This window comes from Acanthochromis polyacanthus, chromosome 5, assembly GCF_021347895.1.
Source record: "Acanthochromis polyacanthus isolate Apoly-LR-REF ecotype Palm Island chromosome 5, KAUST_Apoly_ChrSc, whole genome shotgun sequence".
Taxonomy (NCBI): domain Eukaryota; kingdom Metazoa; phylum Chordata; class Actinopteri; family Pomacentridae; genus Acanthochromis; species Acanthochromis polyacanthus.
In genome coordinates, this window is record NC_067117.1 from 30,159,542 (window position 1) to 30,178,736 (window position 19,195).

At 38.2% G+C, this 19,195-nt stretch overlaps 1 protein-coding gene across 1 annotated transcript in view; it reads right to left on the reverse strand.

The window, feature by feature from the left end:
- The window catches only part of rspo4 (R-spondin 4), a 52,411-nt gene extending 38,385 nt beyond the window's left edge, over positions 1–14,026 (reverse strand). Inside the window, exons 1-2 of the mRNA XM_051948526.1 lie at positions 13,643–14,026; positions 969–1,157 (exon numbers count right to left, since the gene is read on the reverse strand). Coding sequence (XP_051804486.1) covers positions 969–1,157; positions 13,643–13,721 — 268 coding nt within the window. The 5' untranslated portion in view covers positions 13,722–14,026. The remainder of the gene's footprint in view (positions 1–968; positions 1,158–13,642) is intronic.
- Positions 14,027–19,195: the final 5,169 nt, after the last annotated feature.

Genomic DNA, 19,195 nt, shown 5'->3' on the forward strand with positions numbered 1-19,195 from the left:
GCTGTTTAAGCTTCAACACTGGAGGTGGTGGATTAGAGAACATCTAAGTAACTCATGAAACAGGGATACTGTTTGGTTTGTGAGTACCTGAAGCAGTATTTTGGCCGTTTAGGGATGCTGTCTGAGCTCCTTACCTTCAGATATTTCTTCTATCAAGCCATCATAACTTGTGCATTTGTTTTGTGTGTAAACTACATCCATCCAGCACAAATATCCAGATGCAACAATGAGCTTTTGAATATAACAGCTCCCAATCCACCTCTGCATATTTGCCCAGAACCTGTATTCCTGTTCGTTTTTGTCAGGAAATATTTTTATTACAGATGTTGCTTTCAGGAGCAACTTTTCATTACGGCTTAAATTTGTTTGCCCATAATCACAAAATCTTTGTTGTATTTGTCCAATATTGCAGATTCTGAATCAATGACATGAGGAATAATGGTGAAAATTTCAGGCTTTTATGTTTAACTGTTCCTGAGATACTGTCGTTCAAACAGCTTCAAATTTCAATGCAGAAGCTCCGATGAGAATACACCAGCTTCCAATCCACCTCTGAATATTGATACATAACCTGTATTCTGTGTTTGTTTATCTAAGGTCAGGTTATTTCAGAAAATATTTTAATTACAGATGCCAGCAGTGGTGGGAAAACAAAACCGAAACTTCTCGCGTCCTCTTTCCGAGAGCTTCCTGGCATCTCTTGAGTCAAATAGACTTTTTTTTAGTGAATGAGACAAAAACTATGCACTGCGAGGTGAAGTTTATCTTTCTTTTATTGGGACAGCATGTTTCTGGAATGAATTAGGCGTCTCAAAAAAAGAAGAACGGCGTAAACTCAACAGTGTTTGTGGGTTCTGGCGGTTCGTAATCGCTAGTTTGGGCCTTGAGACAGTCGAATCAGGGTTAATATCACCACAAGATTCATGATTTATTTTCATCAGATTTCTGCAGGTTTATAAGAAACATACTCATGCAGCGGTTGATGTCCTTCCCTCTCTGGCCGTAGTGTCCAGCCGGGCAGGCGTGAAGGCAGGTTCCGTGGTGAGAAATCCCATCCCTCTGCAGGAACAGGAAGAGTCTCTCGGGGCAACGGACGCAGCCGTTGTCGCGGGAACACTCCAGACAGCTCCGGCAGTCCTCTGATGTCTCTCTGTGAGCTGCAGGAGACAGTCGATTAGGTCAGAGCCATTCATATAGGAGACAAAGAGACGCCTCAAATCCTCCAGATATCAGGGAGAATTTCTGAACGGTGTGAAAAAATAATCCACCGCTGAGCTCTGAGCATGTGTAGATGCTGCAGGCAGGAAAGAGTTCACATGTAGCCAGAGTTTCACTTTTAACACCAGAGCAGACTGTAAAGTTGAATTTTCTCCAAAAATGCAAAAAAAAATTCCATCATATAGAGCTAGTAGATACTCTATTTTATGCATTTTCTTGACTTTGTTATGGTGCATGTACTCTTTCGGACCTTCTGTTGTGGTGCACCAGTGTTAGCTTTGATGTAACACTGCCTGCCAAAATAATAGCAGGTCTATTAAACTTATAGCTAGTTAAATTAAAAAGAATATCCAATAAAATGACACAGAAAATGAGGTTCATAAGCTGCCAAGAGGTTTAATTTTTCATGTCTTGGTAGTGTAATCCTGATTTCTTGATGCTTCAGTCACTCTAGATTGTTGGTTGCAGTTTTTCTCTTAATTTAAAAAAAAAACTGACACCAAATCAGCTGAACAACAATCATAACTGTTTATCTGTTCATGGAATACTCTCCAAAATATATAACTGCTTCAAATGACAATTTAAGCAATGTTTTTAGTCGAATAATAACAACACTAAACTTTATTTATATAAAGTTTTTAACTGTGGAGGTAAAATACAGGTAAACAGAGAGGAAGGGATGGCACTGTTTCAACGTTTTGCAGCAGTTTAAACTGTCCAATGACACAAAAAAAATGCAGAAAACCTTCGATGGGAAAACAGGATATGACATCATAGTTTGGTAAATAGGATTTAAGAAGCTTATTTATGAGCACTTTTCAAAACACACGTTACAAAGTGCTTCACATCGGAAACATCAAGTTCGAAAGCGGGCAAAACGTGAATTATATGAAAACCAATGTAGAGAAGGAACAGTAGATGTAATAAACAGAAGACCTAAAAAATACCAGTCAATGGTAGGAACAGAAGAAAGATAGAATAAATAGAATAAAAAAAAGGCATTTCAAGAAAATTAAAGCTTGTGCAAAATCAGGAAATGTTTTAAAAAGGGATTTTAAGACATTACTGACTTGGCTCATTCTATTTCGCAGCTTAATTGAAATGCTAAATTAGCATGGTAGTTAAAATATCCTCTCAAAAATGAAGCTAGAGTGGGCTATGACAGTCAGGCCTAAAGTCTAAGCCAAAGTAAGTCTCGCATTATGGCTAAAGCGATGATGTCTGCTCTTAAACACACACGAGACTCAGCAGACGGAGCAGGAATGCTTCCAATCCGATGGGGATAAGGAGGGATCTGGAAAGACGGATTGAATCTGGAGGACGAGTGCGTGAGTCTGAGCAATCGCACTCTGATCCTCGCAAAATACCTGTGGCCGACTGCCGGCGTCCTCCTGGAGTGTGTGTGTCTGTCTGTAGGTGTGTGTGTTGTGAGTCCGAAGATGTGGAAAGCTCAGTCAATTCTGAAAAAGGCTGAGAAAATGTAATGAGTCCGCAGACTGGGGTCATGAAGGTCACGTGCTTTTCAGGCCTCTGCAAAGTGAGAAATGTTCAACCTTACAAGCTGCATCATTATAGACTCCTCAATAAAATACGCATTTATTTACTCGTTTGCTCGTTTATAGACTTGTTTACTTGCTCGTATAACCATTAGCGGTTTGCCCGATTGACAAATTCCTCCGGCTTTATGATTCTCTAACGATGGGATGAAGAGCAATTTAAAGAAATGAGACACATTAACTGCTTTTTTTTAACATCAAAACTACGATTTACGAGTAAAATCGTCATCATAGATGTTCCTGTTTACTTTGCGTACCAGGTGGATGCTTATAAATCTGGAGCAAAAACAACATATTAGTTGTACCAAAGTGAGAATTATTCAAATAATGGAAATCTACTCGCTTCAAACATTTAAAATACAACGGGAAATACAGTATGCACTCAAATGTGTTGTGTCTTTCTCTTGAAGGTGTGCTAAAAATATCAGAAAAGTGTAATATAGGATGCAAATTCAAAGTCAAAAATTAGAAATCAAATGCTTGTATGTCACAAATGGAAATAAGGATGGTCACAGAAAGGGTAAATTATTGTTCATATTACACAAAATCCTTATTTATAAGTTGAAATAACATAATTGGAAAAGACAGTATTCAAAAAAGACAAAACAAAAAATGCAGATATTATTCCCATAAAACCAATCTGTCTGACTTATAACAACTGGTGAGGGATAGAAAATCTGCTATATGTGCTGCAGACTCGTGTTTGAGTGTGTGTTTGAGTTTGAATCTTGATGAAAAACTTCCACAACATCAGGAAGATCAGATCCTTCCTGACCCAACAGGCCACACAACTTCTGGTTCAGGCTCTTGTGATGTCATCTCCCTTCACTGGCTTCCAGTTGCAGCCAGAATCAAATTCAAAACTCTCCTCCTGGCTTACAAAACATTTACAAGAACGACCCCAGCCTACCTGGATTCCCTGATCCAGGTCTACTCCCCTTCACGCCCACTTCGCTCTGCATGTGAGAGACGCCTGGTGTTTCCAGCCCAGCATGGCTTGATATCTCTAGCCAGACTCTTTTCCTCTGTTGTTCCCAAATGATGGAACAATCTCCCAAACTCTGTGCGTTCTGCTGAGTCCCTTACTACTTTTAAGAGACAATTGAAGATTCAATTGTTCAGAGAACACCTAGGCACTTAATCTGACTCCACCTTAGGGGTAGAATAAGTCAGGTGGTCCAAAACCCTCGATATCTCTAGCCAGACTCTTCTCCTCTGTTGTTTCCAAATGGTGGAGCAAACTACCAAACTCTGTGCATTCTGCTGAGTCCCTTTCTACTTTTAAAGACAATTGAAGACTCAATTGTTCAGAGAACACCTTGGCACTTAATCTGACTCCACCTTCGGGGTAGAATAAGTCAGGTGGTCCAAAACCCAGCATTTATTTAGCGCTGACAAAGATTAAAAAAAAAAATAAAAAAGGGGTTGGGGGTGGGGGGTGGGGGTGGTGGGGGTGGTGGTGGTGGTGGTGGTGGTGGGGAGGGGGTTGGCAATTCTTCTGCAACCTTTGACCAATCGCACTTTTTGCACTTACTACAGGTTTTTCCTTATGTCTGAATTCTTGCTTGTGTTGTACGTCGTTTTGGACAAAAACGTCTGCCAAATGAAATTGTAGAATTGTTGAATTGTAGGAGCTGAATAATCCTTTTACCAGACACTTAACCTCTGCAACTTCATTTCACTGACTTTTTTTTAAGTTTCCATAGCAGCTCTTCTGATGTGAAAGTAATTCATCAAATAGAAAAAAAGTGAAAACAACCTGTTTAACTAACATCAGCATTGGAAAAAACAGGTAAAGAATTCACTTTAGAGCTGCTATTTTGTAGACAACTGATCATAAAGGGAGAAATTCATCACAAAAAGACCAGAAATACCAGTTTAGGAAGCCTCAACAGACTAGAATACAATGTGTGCTTATTTAAGTAGGTTGTAAATTTGCCTGGAGAATGGAGGAATGGAGGAAACAACAAGTTAATTTAATGAACTCACTCAAATAACATCCTGCTTCATGATTTTTAATGATCTGATTAGATGCAATGGTGGTAAAACAGGAATTTCCCTTCACTTAGGAAAACTTTACACTGACGGAACAGTTGTCAGGTTTTTTAGAGAAAGTCCAGTAAAAGATAAAAACACTTCACAGTCAATCTGTCCATCAACACTGAGTAGAATTTTTTCAGAGAAAGATATGAATGTACTGCCAGCATTGGCCAAATACATATCTTAAGATCAAATGATGTATAAGCTGTGAAAAACAGCATGAGAAAGCAAACCATTCTGATTTTAAAATGCCTCTTATAATGGTAAAAAAAACACCATCTCATTTAACGTTTTTTTTTCTTTATTTTCATGACTATTTACATTGTAGATTCTCATTGAAGGCATCTAAACTATGAATGAACACATATGGAATTATGTAGTACACAAAATGAAAACATGAAAACATGTTTTATATTTTAGATTCTTCAAAATAGCCATCCTTTGATTACTGCTTTGCACATGATGAGCTTCATGAGGTAGCCTCCTGAAATGGTTTTCCAACAGTCTTGAAGGAGTTCCCAGAGATCCTGAGCAGTTGTTGGCCCTTTCGCCTTCACTCTGTGGTCCATCTCATCCCAAATCATCTCATTTAGGTAGACAGGCTATCTGACGCAGCACTCCATCACTCTTCTTCTTGGTCAAATAGCCCTTACACAGCCTGGAGGTGTGTTGGGGTCATTGTCCTGTTAAAAGTAAATGTTCCAACTAAACTCACAACGGATGGGATGGCATGTCGCTGCAGGATGTTACGATAGCCATGCTGGTTCAGCGTGCCTTCAGTTTTGAATAAATCCTCAACAATGCCACTAGCAAAGCACCTCCAGACCTTCACACCTCCTCCTCCATGCTTCATGGTGGGAACCACGCATGTAGAGACCATCTGTTCACCTTATCTGCGTTGCACAAAGACATAGCGGGTGGAATCAAAGATCTCAAATTTGGACTCATCAAACCAAAGCACAGATTTTTTTCTGGTCTAATGTCCATTTCTTGAGTTTCTTGGCCCAAACAAATCTCTTCTGCTTGTTGCTTTTCCTTAGTAGTGGTTTCTTAGCAGCTATTTGACCATAAAGGCCTGATTGGTTCAGTCTCCTCTGAACAGTTGATGGAGAGATGTGTCTGCTACTAGAACTCTGTGTGGAATTTATCTGGGCTCTAATCTGAGGTGCTGTTAACTTGCGATTTCTGAGGCTGGTGACTCAGATGAACTTCTCCTCAGCAGCAGAGGTGACTCTTGGTTCTCCTTTCCTGGGGCGGTCCTCATGTGAGACCGTGTCATTGTAGCGCCTGATGGTTTTTGTGACTGCACTTGGGGATACATTCAAAGTTTTTGCTATTTTCTGGACTGACTGACCTTCAGTTCTTAAAGTAATGATGGACTGTTGTTTCTCTTTACTTAGCTGATTGCTTCTTGCCATACTGTGGATTGTTGTCAAATAGGGCCGTCAACTGTGTACCAGCCTGACTTCTGCATAACACAACTGATGGTCTCAACCCCATTAAGAAGGCAAGAAATTCCTCAAATTAACCCTAACAAGGCACACCTGTGAAATGAAAACCATTTCAGGAGACTACCTCATGAATCTTATTGAGACAATGCCAAGAGTGTGCAAAACAGTAATCAAAGCAAAGGGTGGCTACTCTGAGGAATCTAAAATATAAAATATATTTTCACTTTTTTCACACTTTTTTAAAAATTACTATTACCCATTCATAGTTTTGATGCCTTTAATGAGCATCCATCCATCCATTCTCTATACACCGCTGTATCCTCACTAGGGTCGTGGGCCTTTAATGAGCATCTTCATGTAAATAGAAAAAAAAAAAAACATTATCCAAACTTTTGACTGGTAGTGTATGGTTAAAGACAAGATATCATAAAGTTCACAGTTCAGAATTAATAGCCCTAACCCTGTAAAAAAAAAAAAAAAAAAAACATATATTATACAGCTACTATTAGGAATACTAATTAACTCAATACATTTTTGATCCCAGAAACAGGGTAATTGATTTTCTGACAAACAGCTGTTAATAAATACACTGACAACACCTGTAAGTTTAGCAGCAAACAGACTGAACCTTTGACTAACTTTCAACTAACTTTGATGAAAATTGGGTTCAACTAACATGCAGGTGCTTTTTAAAACCCTGAATGGACTCCACAACAATGACCCTGATATTCTTAGGTTTTAGAACTGAGCTGATTAAAAAAAACTCTGAAAACGCATTATATACAAACAGGATTGTAGGAAATTAAGGACAACAAAGAATAAACTGATTTTATCTCCTGATTTTGTCAAAAACAAGCTACACCTGAGGAGCCTTTGGACTTGTACCGACCTATTTGACCAGAAATGCAACCACAAAGTCAAAGGAAACAGCATCACAGCATATTTTACTACCTTTGTCAGGCAGCTGATGTCTGAGAGATTATGAAGTGTACAAACACACTAGAGGAGAAACCAAAACCAAACACTGACCCAATGAACTCGCTGGCTTTGAGGTGTATTCCTGCTACCTGTCCAACTGTCAGATTGTCAAATATATGTGGAATTTTTTTTGTTCTTTTTTAAGGGACTGAATCATAGTTTATCACAAAATTTATGATATGTAAACCAAAGTGTCCTGCTCAACAAGATGCACGCAGACCAAGCATGAATAGGATCAAGAAGAAATGGTTTCCTCTCTTTTTGTTGTAGTATAAACACTGTATTGTACCATACAGGGAGTCATTGACTAAGCAGTTGATCAAATTGCTAATAAGACACAATTCTAAGTCTACTTTTAACTTTTTTTGTACTGTTTTTCTAAGAACCATGTGATATTACAGTAGAGTTCACATTCCTCCTCTTTATACATTAATTTGAGCCCTCGTGAATCCACACACTCGGGTACTACAGCAGGCACATCAGCTTTCATATCACGCCAGTTTTCAGCAAACTGGTGAAGATTTAACAATTTTCAAGCGTTTTTCAATTGTTCAACTCAAAAAACAAAACAAAACAAGACCAAAAAGATGGTTGGTTCCACCATAACTTGGTCTTAGTTCTGTTCTAAATGAGCTTTTCAGTGTGTGCAGCTTTAAATGTAGTCGAGCTGCTGCTGTCCCCTTCAGGAATAAAACTCTCTCTGTGTCCATGATTAACAGCGCAGCACAAAACAGCGAACCAGATGACAGCCCACGTCGATGTGAAAAAGTGTGTAAGACCAGGACTTTCTATGGCTTTTAATTTTGTCTCAGTGAGCGGTCATTTAAACATGGAAACAACACAGCTGTAAAATCAACTATTTGGAGCCTCAGTGCTTGGAAATAGCATAGTAAAGTGACTGTTGTCGTCTTAATGACCTGCATTTCAGTCACTATTTAACACTCATTCCATTATCTGAAAACAGAAACAGAAAAATATGTAAACAAAGAACAGTTTTATTGAGAATTTAGCTGGATTAAAACGCAATTTATCTTACAGTCAACAGCAGAACATTTGAAGAGTTCTGTTCATGATTTGGGCATGTTAGAGTTTAGCAGGAGCAGCTGTAAAAAGTAAACAAACCTGGCAGACTGACAGACAGCCGCCCATTCTGATTGGTTCACTTGGAAGCAGGGTGGGGGCGGGGCTATACAAAGATTTTGCCAGACGGCTGTTATTTCCCCGAGAAAAAAACGTTCAGTAAAAATTTTTACTGTCTTGTAAAGCTGGGAGGCAATCTAGTAGTGAGAAGGGTTGGGAAATGGCAGAAGTAAATGTAAACAGCTTTCACTTTACACCTCCAAGTTTATAATAATAATGACAAAACTCAATATAAATGGCTTTTTGCCATATTACCATTAAGAATGCAAGGATATGATGCTTAGTAGTTATTGACTGATGCAGATTTTTTTGGGCTAAATGTAACGTTTTATCAGCATGTGATATCAGAGAACCTGTCATTCTTGACAAGACTTCTTCATTTATAAGGATGACTGTAGCTGAATACGTAAAATAGAAATAGGAGTGATTAAACGGTCTCTTCTATTTATGAAACTGATCCGTTTTTCTCCTGCAGTTACATTCTTCTCTATTTTCGTAATCTTTCATTGTTCTGTCACTTTTATTGTCCACTAAGGAACCATTATTATAATAATTGTTTTATTCAAGACTCTGTTTCGAGTTAATCTAACTGCCTTTTAGCCACAGCCAGTTAGCGTAGCCGTAGCCACTATGAGAGAAGCTAATTTCCTGGTTTGTGGAAACAGTTTGTGTTTCTTGTTAAGATTTTGTTGCTTTAGAGATATTTCTGAAGCCACAGAGTCCTGAGACCTGAAGTATTGCATTTAATTTATCAGTAATCAGTCAATAAAAATACTGATGATTGGGAAACTGCTAAATATCGGCCATAATAGTTGGTCTATTCCAAGTGTTTTGGCTTTAATTCTTACATCTAATGGCTTGAAGAACAACAGCAATGCAGTTTAAACTCATAGATTTGATCAGTTTTATCACACTGAGCCTTCAAACCTGTATTTTTAATGATTCTCCAATCAGTCATAGCAGGTTTAGGAAATACTAAAAACTAAATTTGCCCCTCCTAAAGAAGTAAATGTAGATGAAATGATGGTACCTATGTAAAGAGGCGTCCACTGCAGAGTATATTTAACCAGAGTAACTCATTTTCACTGAGCTTTGGGACCCGCTGAGGTCCCGACCCATTGTCTTAAAACCAGTTTCTCTACACATATGCTATCGATCTGCAGGCTTACGGGACTTTTAGAGGAGCGGCAGGTTTAGGTAGGGTAAAAACGGCGACCTTTGACCTCGCATGGGATTGCCTTGGGCTTCTAACAAGCACCAGGTGGAAGACGCTCTGTTGGGGTTTTCAGGGAAACATGGTAGCACTTAAAAAGAGACTTCCACCCTAAAAGTGGATTCACTAAAAGGAAGGTATGAAGATGGTTGAATAGAAGCAATATTTTCTAATTTCAGTGATGGAGACACCAAGAAAGCGCCAATGTAAGATGTAACGATGTGTTTTTATAAAGGCGAAACCAACAAATGCAATGCAGCAGTGAATGTTACTCTCAGTGAATCAGCACGTTTGATCACTTTAATGAATCCTACGTAGTTTCCAGCAGCGATTCTTACTTATATGTCACAAATCTTATTTGTATGGGCTGAGATTCTGTGATTTGAAATATTAATATCTTCATTTATGTTAAAATGTGATTAGAATGCCACAAGTTTAAATAAGATTATCAGATATTCTACATATAAAGAGATGGAAGGATGCATTTTCTAAGCTGCATATTATGCCCAGATGGTGAGTCTGATTCTAAACTTGCCAGTAAAGGTGAGTTCAGGTGCATTTACTGGGAGTGGAAATAGCAAGAATTCCAGTTTAAGGTGGATTTTTCTCCGTAACGTACAGCAGTTGCCGCCTCTGCTTCTGTAGATGGAGCCAAAGTCTCCACAATGCAACACGATGTATACATTAACACAAAAAACGCGCCAGGTGGAGTGACGTGTTAAAGCAGCTCAAGCTGTGCGGATGTCCAGACGATTGATAGCAGTTGGGTTAAAGATGTACTGCATTTTTTTCCCCCTTTTCTCCAGCCTTTGATTTGGTGGATTTGTGTTACGACTTGAAATGATGATCCTAAACAAGCTGCGTTAATTCTCGTGCTTCCACTGTTTCTTCACACCTCAACTGAACTTCATTAAGTAGCTCCCAGAAGAAAAGAACATTAAGAAGGAACAGCAGGTGCTGAAGTCTCAAATCAAACACAACAACCACTCCCTGATCATTTTCTTTTCTTCAAAGCCTGCCATCTCTCATCTCTCTCCTTCCTCATTTTGTGTCATTATCTGCACTGTAATCTGTTTAGTAAAAGCAAATTTAAAAGCAATAATAACTTTTCCTTGCTGTCTGCATGCTTGATCACTATTTTTCTTGTCGATGCAATAATGCTGTTTCGCAGAAAGCTAATCAATACTCATGGAGATCTTGTTGCACGGCTACGATTGTTTTCTGTCACACAACCTCTGATGAATCCCAAATGGCTCAGCAGATTTGTTTGTTGATTGTAAATAAAATCGACCCTATAATGCAAGCATGACGTGTTTTTATTTATTTAGTTTTTACTATTTTAGACTCCTGAGTGTCTTTTTTTTTTTAAATGTTGTTAAATTTCTTTTAAATGCTTGCTTATTTCTTTGCGATTCGTCATCCTGAAAGGTTCTCCAAGCACAGTGACAAATTACTGAGACTTACATGTGCCTACAAGTGGTGCAAACAAACAGTACTTTATACTAGGTGGCACTTTCTAATGTTCAAGGCAAGCAAGCTAACATGCACGCAGATTTCTGTGTTTAACTTCAAACATTTTCAGTTTAAGTCCAGCTGCAGAAGAATGGGTGATTTATAATAGAGTAAAAAAAACAAAATATGTTACTGCCCCGGGACCCGAACAGGAGCACAGTTAAATTTACATGCTTACACCAGCAGCAACACCTGAACCTGATTACAATTACTCCTCACAAATAGGCCTCTTTAAATCTGCGCTCAGCATGAGCGATCCACCAGGTGTAAATACAAATACATCTATATAGTTAAAATAACTCCCACAGTGCTTATTTTTATGACGTTTTCCTACAAAATTATGTCTTAAATGCTGTGAAACTCAAATTCCCCAAGATAAAGCTTAAAGCATGTGCAGAAAATGAATTTTTCACCTGGTACTTGAGCCAAATTTCACCCTTTCAGCACTTACACATGCTAATTAGAGTGGATTTGTTGGTAAATTAGTGTCATGCTTCATCTTTTCTGTTTATATTATTGTAACGTAGCATCGATTTGATGGCTGTGTTCGAGGTGTACGTGGCAGAGCAGCAGACTGGCAGCGCTTGGCTTTATCTCTGTACTCACTGCAGGGAAGCATCTTTCCTCTTTCCTCTTTCCACAGGTGCTCACAATTACCTACAGTAACCGTACAGAAATACGTTCAGCACTAATGGATGTAATAATGGCTTCAGCCTCCTGACCTCTGGAGTTCAGCTTTCTCTCTCAAACACTTCTCAGCCCTTCCAGTCTCTGTCTGTGTTTTAACAGCTTGAGCAGCCAGGTCCAGATGAGGGCCAAAGGGTGGCAGGAGTGAGAAGATATGGGCGGTAAATGAAGAAAGGGAGGAAAAAGAAGAAGGGGGGAAGGGAAGAATGAAATCTCCTCGGTGTGAAGAAATGAATTCTGACAGCGGGTCACGCTGTCGTTCCCACAGCTAACATTTGACCCCTCAGACCCATAAACCGGATCCACCTTCAGCCTGTTCTCATCGATTAGCATCAAACGTCTCAATCCAGGACTGAGTCATCACTTTGGACAACATAAAAGCAGAATTTTATACAACTGTGCACACTGCAACACGCATTTGTTCCATTTTTTTAAACATTTTTTTTTTTATTGCTTTGACTTGCCTGACTTGTCTGGCAGCACTGTTTACACACTGTTACACCAGAAGACATTTTAGAACTGTACTTTAGCAAAGATGTGCACACCTAATATTAGATTCTTATCTTAACTTTGACTTTGCAAGTCATTTTGCACATTGTTTCCCCTTATTTTTCCTGTGAGCTCCTGAATACCTTGAATTTTGCTCTAAGAATGTCTGAAATTCATATTTTTTGAGTTTTTAAAGCTGTATCAACCCTTTCTTAAGCTTGAACTGACATAATCGTGCTTTTACAAGCTGTTATTCTGGGTTGTTTTGCACAGCACTTTCCCTTCCTTTTCTTAAATGCAACACATGTGAGCTGCTGAATACCTTGAAGGTTGCTCTAAGAATGCTTGAAATTCATACTTTGAAAGCTCGGCCCTTTTGCAAGCGTGAGCTGACATAATCGTGCTGCCACAAGCAGTTATCCTGGATGAGAATCAGCGACGGCTTCATGCAGCCCCTGCAATCACTATCTAACGTCTCACCTCACTGGGGGGAAACGTCGGTAGCTAAAATGACGGCGTAATTGAGTCCGGATCCCTCTATTAGTCCCAAATTCCTGAGGAAATTCCAGACACCGGTATGACACCATGAGGCTGCGGTCAGGACTGAATTATCTCATAAAAACTCACAATTCTGAGGAGAGTTTCCCAAACACTGGTGGCGCAGAGATCGGCAAAGAGTGACAAAATAAGTCAGCTGTTTGTTTGGAAGGAAAAGCTAATAGATGTCTGGATAGAAGGATGCTTTACTCATCCTCTTGGGGAAATGAAAGGCATCCAGTTGATCACACGTTATACTTTTAGTAATAAATGAAAATGTGCAACAATAATGTGCAAAAAAAAAAGAGTACTGATGTAAAGGTGCATAATTTATGATAATAAGGAATAAATGTGCAAAAGACAGTGCAAAGTAATGTGCTAGTAGAAGAAATAATATGAAATATCACTAATTCCTGAGTTTTTATGAATTATTTTTAATTAAACCAGACGAATTGCTGTTATTCTGGTGGAACACTGTTTATTTTATGCATTTATTATCAAATACTTTATGATAATACCCATTGAATCACTGAAAACTGCGTCTTTTTTATTTTTTTAACCAACACCTGCTCTCTAGTAGAACCATGTGGTAGCTATAAATAAGAAATTCTGCTAATTTTTACAACTCCAGACTGTCTCGTCCATTCAATAATGGCAGTTTTTGCAGGTTTACATCTTGCGTATGTTTGTTTTCATGCAAATGTGGGACAGAGCAATTCAATTTTGCAAAGAAATCTGCCTTTAGATACTGCAGAACATCTCGCTTCTACGGTACAACCCCTAAAAAAAACCTCCTCATGCTGTTTCGGCGGTTTACTCACCGCTTTGCTTCTGCATGCCGCCGGACCCCATCCTGATCACCTCACATATCAAGGACATCACAAGGAGTCGCGAATGCATCTGGGCTGCTGGCAAGCGCCCGGTTCAGCGCCAGGCTGCGGACATCTGCAAGGACTCCAGAGGGTGGCAGGTTTGAGAAGTTCCACGGTGAGGCGCAAAGAGGAAGAAAGGGGGAAAAGACAGTGGGTTTAGGATAGAGAGGTAATCTTTCGGGGCCCAGGGCAGCAAGAGGAGAGGGAAGACAGAGGAAGAAACCCTCTTCTCCTTTGTCCTGTTTCAGATGATTTAGGGCTGAAGACGAGGAGGTGGGAGACCATAAACAACAAAAGAGGAGCACCGGAGAGTCGAGGTGAGCAGAGCTGAGAGCCTCCTCTTGCCTCCCCAGACTGGCAGATCGGAGGGAGAGCTCAACATTTAACTACCACTGTCAAATTTGCGATAAACGAGCTCCACTTCTCCCATAGCCATCTTTAACCCTTTAAAGGCTCTCGGAGCCTAAGTGGTTCCACATTTGCAGCCTGATCTTTAGCCCCCCTCCCTCCCTCCTCCTGCCTCTATCTATCGTTGCTCTCATGTTTGTTTTTTTTTGTTGTTGTTTTTCTTTTATTATCCCCCTTCCTGCACCGGGCAGCATTGTTTTCTGTGAAATGTGGGCAGTCGGTCAAGCTAATTTGACCACCGTGAGAGGGGAAAGAAAAACAGCTGCAGAGGAGCAGAAGCTGATTAAAGCACTGCCAGGTTCCTGCGACGGATTTGTTGTGCCTTTTTGGGTAAGACGACAAGTAAGCAGGGCGTCATGTTTAAGACAAATTTAAGCATAAACAGGAAGTAAACCCACTTCTATGAATTATTACAATTCTTCCTAGGACAGTCACTGTTAGGTAGAAATATGTTGGATGAGTCATCCAGTTCTCTTCTTTAATGGGAAAAAACATGCACAGACAAACAAAAAGGTTTCAGAATTTTAATGATCACTGTCACGATATTGGCTACTGTCCACTGTAAAATAAAAACGGTAAAATAACACTGGTATTCAGGCAGCCAGGGCGGTGAAAAATAAAGAAAATAGGCATCTCATGAAGATACCACAATTTTTCTGAATTAATATACATTTTCTAGACACACTTTAATCCAAGATTGTTGTATTTTTTTTTAGACTTTTAATGTTTTATTGAAAGGTTAGCTACATGTAAAAACAAAACAAAACAATGAAATGACAGGTAATATACAGTAAAATAATATTTATATATAGTGACAGATTAATAGATACATGATATGATGATAAAACCTGTATTTTGACAGATTACCAGTGCTTACAGATATCATACACTGACTAAAAAAACACATTTATTCAACATATTTGTTCTGAAAAGTTCTAGAATTATACAAGATATTTCTCATTTAACAAACAAATTTATAGAAAATGACAGAAAAAAATCATTCTTTTTATGTGAATTGTGGCTAAATCTATATAATCACACAAATATATTTACAATATTCACGCTCATTTTAGCATTTTCTCACATTAAAATGAAATGAAAATTACAAAAGTTTCAAGACAAATTCATTTTTATGGAAAACAAATCTCACTTTCTTTAAAAAAGGACTAAAATTTGAAGTGGAAAACAATTCAAAGTCTTTTTTGTAATTGAATTGATTTTTGTGTTTTTCAAAAATATGAAAAAATTCTGCAAAATAAAATATTATTTTTACAGAGTGCATGCAAGATGCATTAAATATGAACCTATTCTGCATTATGATGAAATAATATTTACTGCATGAATTTATAAGATTTCCATTGTGTTATTACATCCAAAAATGGTTTCTCAAATGAATTTTCTGGAAGATTTATTGACAAATTAAAGTTAAAACCTGCATAAAGTGCATTATTAAGCTGTTGGGGCATTGCCTGTTCCCAGAACAGCTTCATTGGCATTGATTCTCTAAATCTCTGGAACTCTACTGGATGCAGCATCATTATACCAAAGAAGTTCCTTCTTTATTGGGTGACTGCCGTCTGACACATCCGTCATAAATCTGCTTCAAATATTCGACTGATTTGAGATCCGCTGATTGCAAAGGTCACAGGAAATGATTCACATTTCATCAAACCATTTCCAAACCACATGAACCAAAAATATCTCCAACAGCAGAACAGAGGCAGCAGTCAGTCAAGGGTTCAGGTTTTTCCTTTACACTGTCACTCATCGCTGTTGTAATGTAAAATGATACATTATAATCCATATAGTAAAAGTGATAACTGGACATTGAATCTAAGAACAATATCTGCATTTTAAGTACTTTGCAGTAGATTAATTAATCTCCGTCTCCCAGAAATGACATTAATAAACTACTGATTAGTTTTTAAAAACATTTTACAAGTTGTAATGAAACATCAGATCTGCAGAGGAATTGCATTTATGTCCATGGCATGGTGTGGTTTTGGTTAAGCAACAAAACAATATTGATTAAATTTTGAAAAAAAGGATTTTTGAGTATGTGCAAGTCCTGTTTTGTCATTTAAGTCACTTTTTTAACATTGCCTCACTTTGTCTTAGAGCTGTGGCTGCAAAATATAAGCGCTAAGAGCAGATTTTACAAATAAAAGAGTTTGTTCAATTCGTTTCTGAGAATCTGCCACATTTAGCCATAAAAAGATTCTCGTTTGCAGTTCTTGAGCAGATACAAACATTCTCAGTTTAATAAAATAGCATAAAATCAGACAGCAGACACTACAGAATTATACTATAAAAATCTTAAACTAATTTGATTATGAAAGAACCAGCTTTTTAACTGAGTAGAGAAATAGCAATACTTGATGTGTTCTAGTTGTTTCAGTCCAGTTTTGTGAAGCTTTAATAAAAGAAACAATTCAGTATTGGCATATTTTAATCTAATAAATAAGTTGGTTAACATGTTTTCCTTATTATATCAATAAAAAAAATGCTAAAAATACTGATTAGTACTAAATAAACATCATTTGGTTTTGTCAAATCAGACATTCTCCTTAAGAAAATGATTCATTTTCTGATTGAATTATTTGACTTTCTTTGATGTGGACATGAAATATAAGCTAAGTGAAACACTGTTTGTGTTTAAAAGCATAAATATCTATATTTGAGTGTATTAAGCCAGATGTAAAGCATGTGGTCGCAGCACTGTGGCTTCCACTTTGACTCACATCCTCTGTTGCGCGTCATCCTCTCTTGTTTGTTCTCCCTTTTCATTCAGAGCAACTTTAATGTTCGATGTCACGTCTCTATTTAGACTAATTGTCCTATGAGCTGATTTACTGACTGACTCACAGCAGCCTTCATTACCAGATCAAAGATGCAGTTTTATGTACCGGAGAAAATCTGCTGTTTATTTTTATTTATTTATTTTTTTGTCCTTCGCACACTGTAAAAAGGCTAATGAGTTTGTGAAAGCAGTGGAAAAACCCCAGCTTGACAAATTTCTCCTTGTGAGTTTAGGAGATAAATACATTCAAAAGTTTGGGCTCACCCAGACAATTTTCTGTTTTCCATGAAAACTCACACTTTCATTCATGTGCTAACATAACTGCACAAGGGTTTTCTAATCATCAATGAGCCTTTCACCACCATTAGCTAACACAATGTAGCATTAGAACACAGGAGTGATGGTTGCTGGAAATGTTCCTCTGTACCCCTATGGAGATATTCTATTAAAAATCAGCTGTTTCCATCTAGAATAGTCATTTACTGCATTACCTGCAGATTTTAAAAATGTTGCATGCTTTCCGTGCAAAACTACAACATCACATCAATAAAACCAGAGTGTTTGTATTCCCTCCAGCAGTCAGGGTGGCCTCAGGACCCGTAAGTGAAAAGGTCACAGGTTTGATTTACGCAGCAACAAATGGATCCTTATCTGCAGAAACTAAATCCTTGTTTGCTCCTAAAAGCCTCAAATAAAAGTGAGCAGCCAGCGAGGCCCGACCTGAACTTCAGTTCTCCGTATCGTTGGCGATTTAGGTTTTCATTTGGGATCAAGACATCAATATAATTGTGGTTTACACAAAGTCAAATGTGCTTTCGTTTTATGTTTAGAATTTCCCCAATTGAAACCGGCAGCTGCATGAGCGTCCCTTCGAAAAGTGACATGACTTTCGCCAAACTGTTTTTCATGGTGCACGTTAAGACTTTATAGCAGCAACATCCTGCCTCTCTGTGTTCCTTCTGGTTGCTAAACCATTTCTCTGGAATGTACAGAAATGGTAGAAAAACAAGCATAATTTTCCTGTTTTTCTTTACTTCCAACAGAGATGACTCTATTGAGATACAAGGTTTTAATTTGTCTCCCTCCCCACACATTTAGCAATAACAGAATCTGTGACTGTCAGGCTTCCACATTCTGGTTGTAATTTTTATTGAGATGTTTTGCGGCCGCAGTCTTTTCAAGGGGTTGGACAGAGTAAACTGTGGCCTGCGGTGGAATTAGAACAAGAGAGACGTTAAGAAGAAGGAGAACTCTGATTGGTGTCTGAAGCCCCCCGTCTGCTCCGCTGACGGGAAGTTCAAGCTTTTTGCTCTCAGACTTAACGTGCTGAGAGGAAGATTTAGTGGCTGTTCAGAAAGTATTTAGACTGGTTCACTTTATTCACACGTTATTAAGTTGCAGCCTGATGATAAAACTGTAAAAATTCTCATTGTAAGCATCATTTAGACAGACTAAAAACTGAATTTGAATGTTGTTGTTTTTTTTTTGCATATTTATTGAACAGAAAAGCTGGAAATATCACTTTGACATACTGGAAGTCAAATTTAAGAGTCTTTGCTTTGACACTTAAAATCTATTTGTCTTGATAATCTTTCAGATGTTTCTACATCTTGATTGGAGTCCACCTGTGGTAAATTTAACTGATTGGACATGATTTAGAAAGACATAAAGAGATGGAAAATTGACAAAAAAAAGTCAGGTGAAGTCCTTTAAATATATGCTTCAGCTTTAGGAGCGCAGAATGAGTCTATTTAACTTAAATATCACATTGAAAGCAAGTTAAACACAGGATTTTCTTGCGGTAGCACATTTAGAAGACTGTTCCCAAGGGTTTAGAATGCATAATGATGCTCTAGTGATACAACTTTGATCATGTTTTGGTGTAGTTTTTCTGTTTTAGCACAGCAACAAGTCAACTTTTTCAGACAAGAAGGACCGTTGATGTGTTAGTAACCCTAACCCTAACTTTTCCAGGATTCTTCAATTAAAATAAAATCTAAAAATCAGACTTTAACTTACTTGAAAGCCAAAATTTCAGAGTTCTTTGAGGTAGTTGCACCTTGCTAGGATATCTTCTTCACCAAAATGGAAATTTAAGATTAAAGCTCCTGTAAATTGTGCACATTTGCCTGTGATGGTCCATAAAACCCATATTTTGTCATCTTGCCATGCCCATCAGGGCTCGTGTAGATGATTATAGATAACATGCCATATTGTAATCACCACCTTGATAGAATTGCTGTAGAAAAATATCATGAAACAGATTTACACATTGAAACAGATGCAGTTTACTG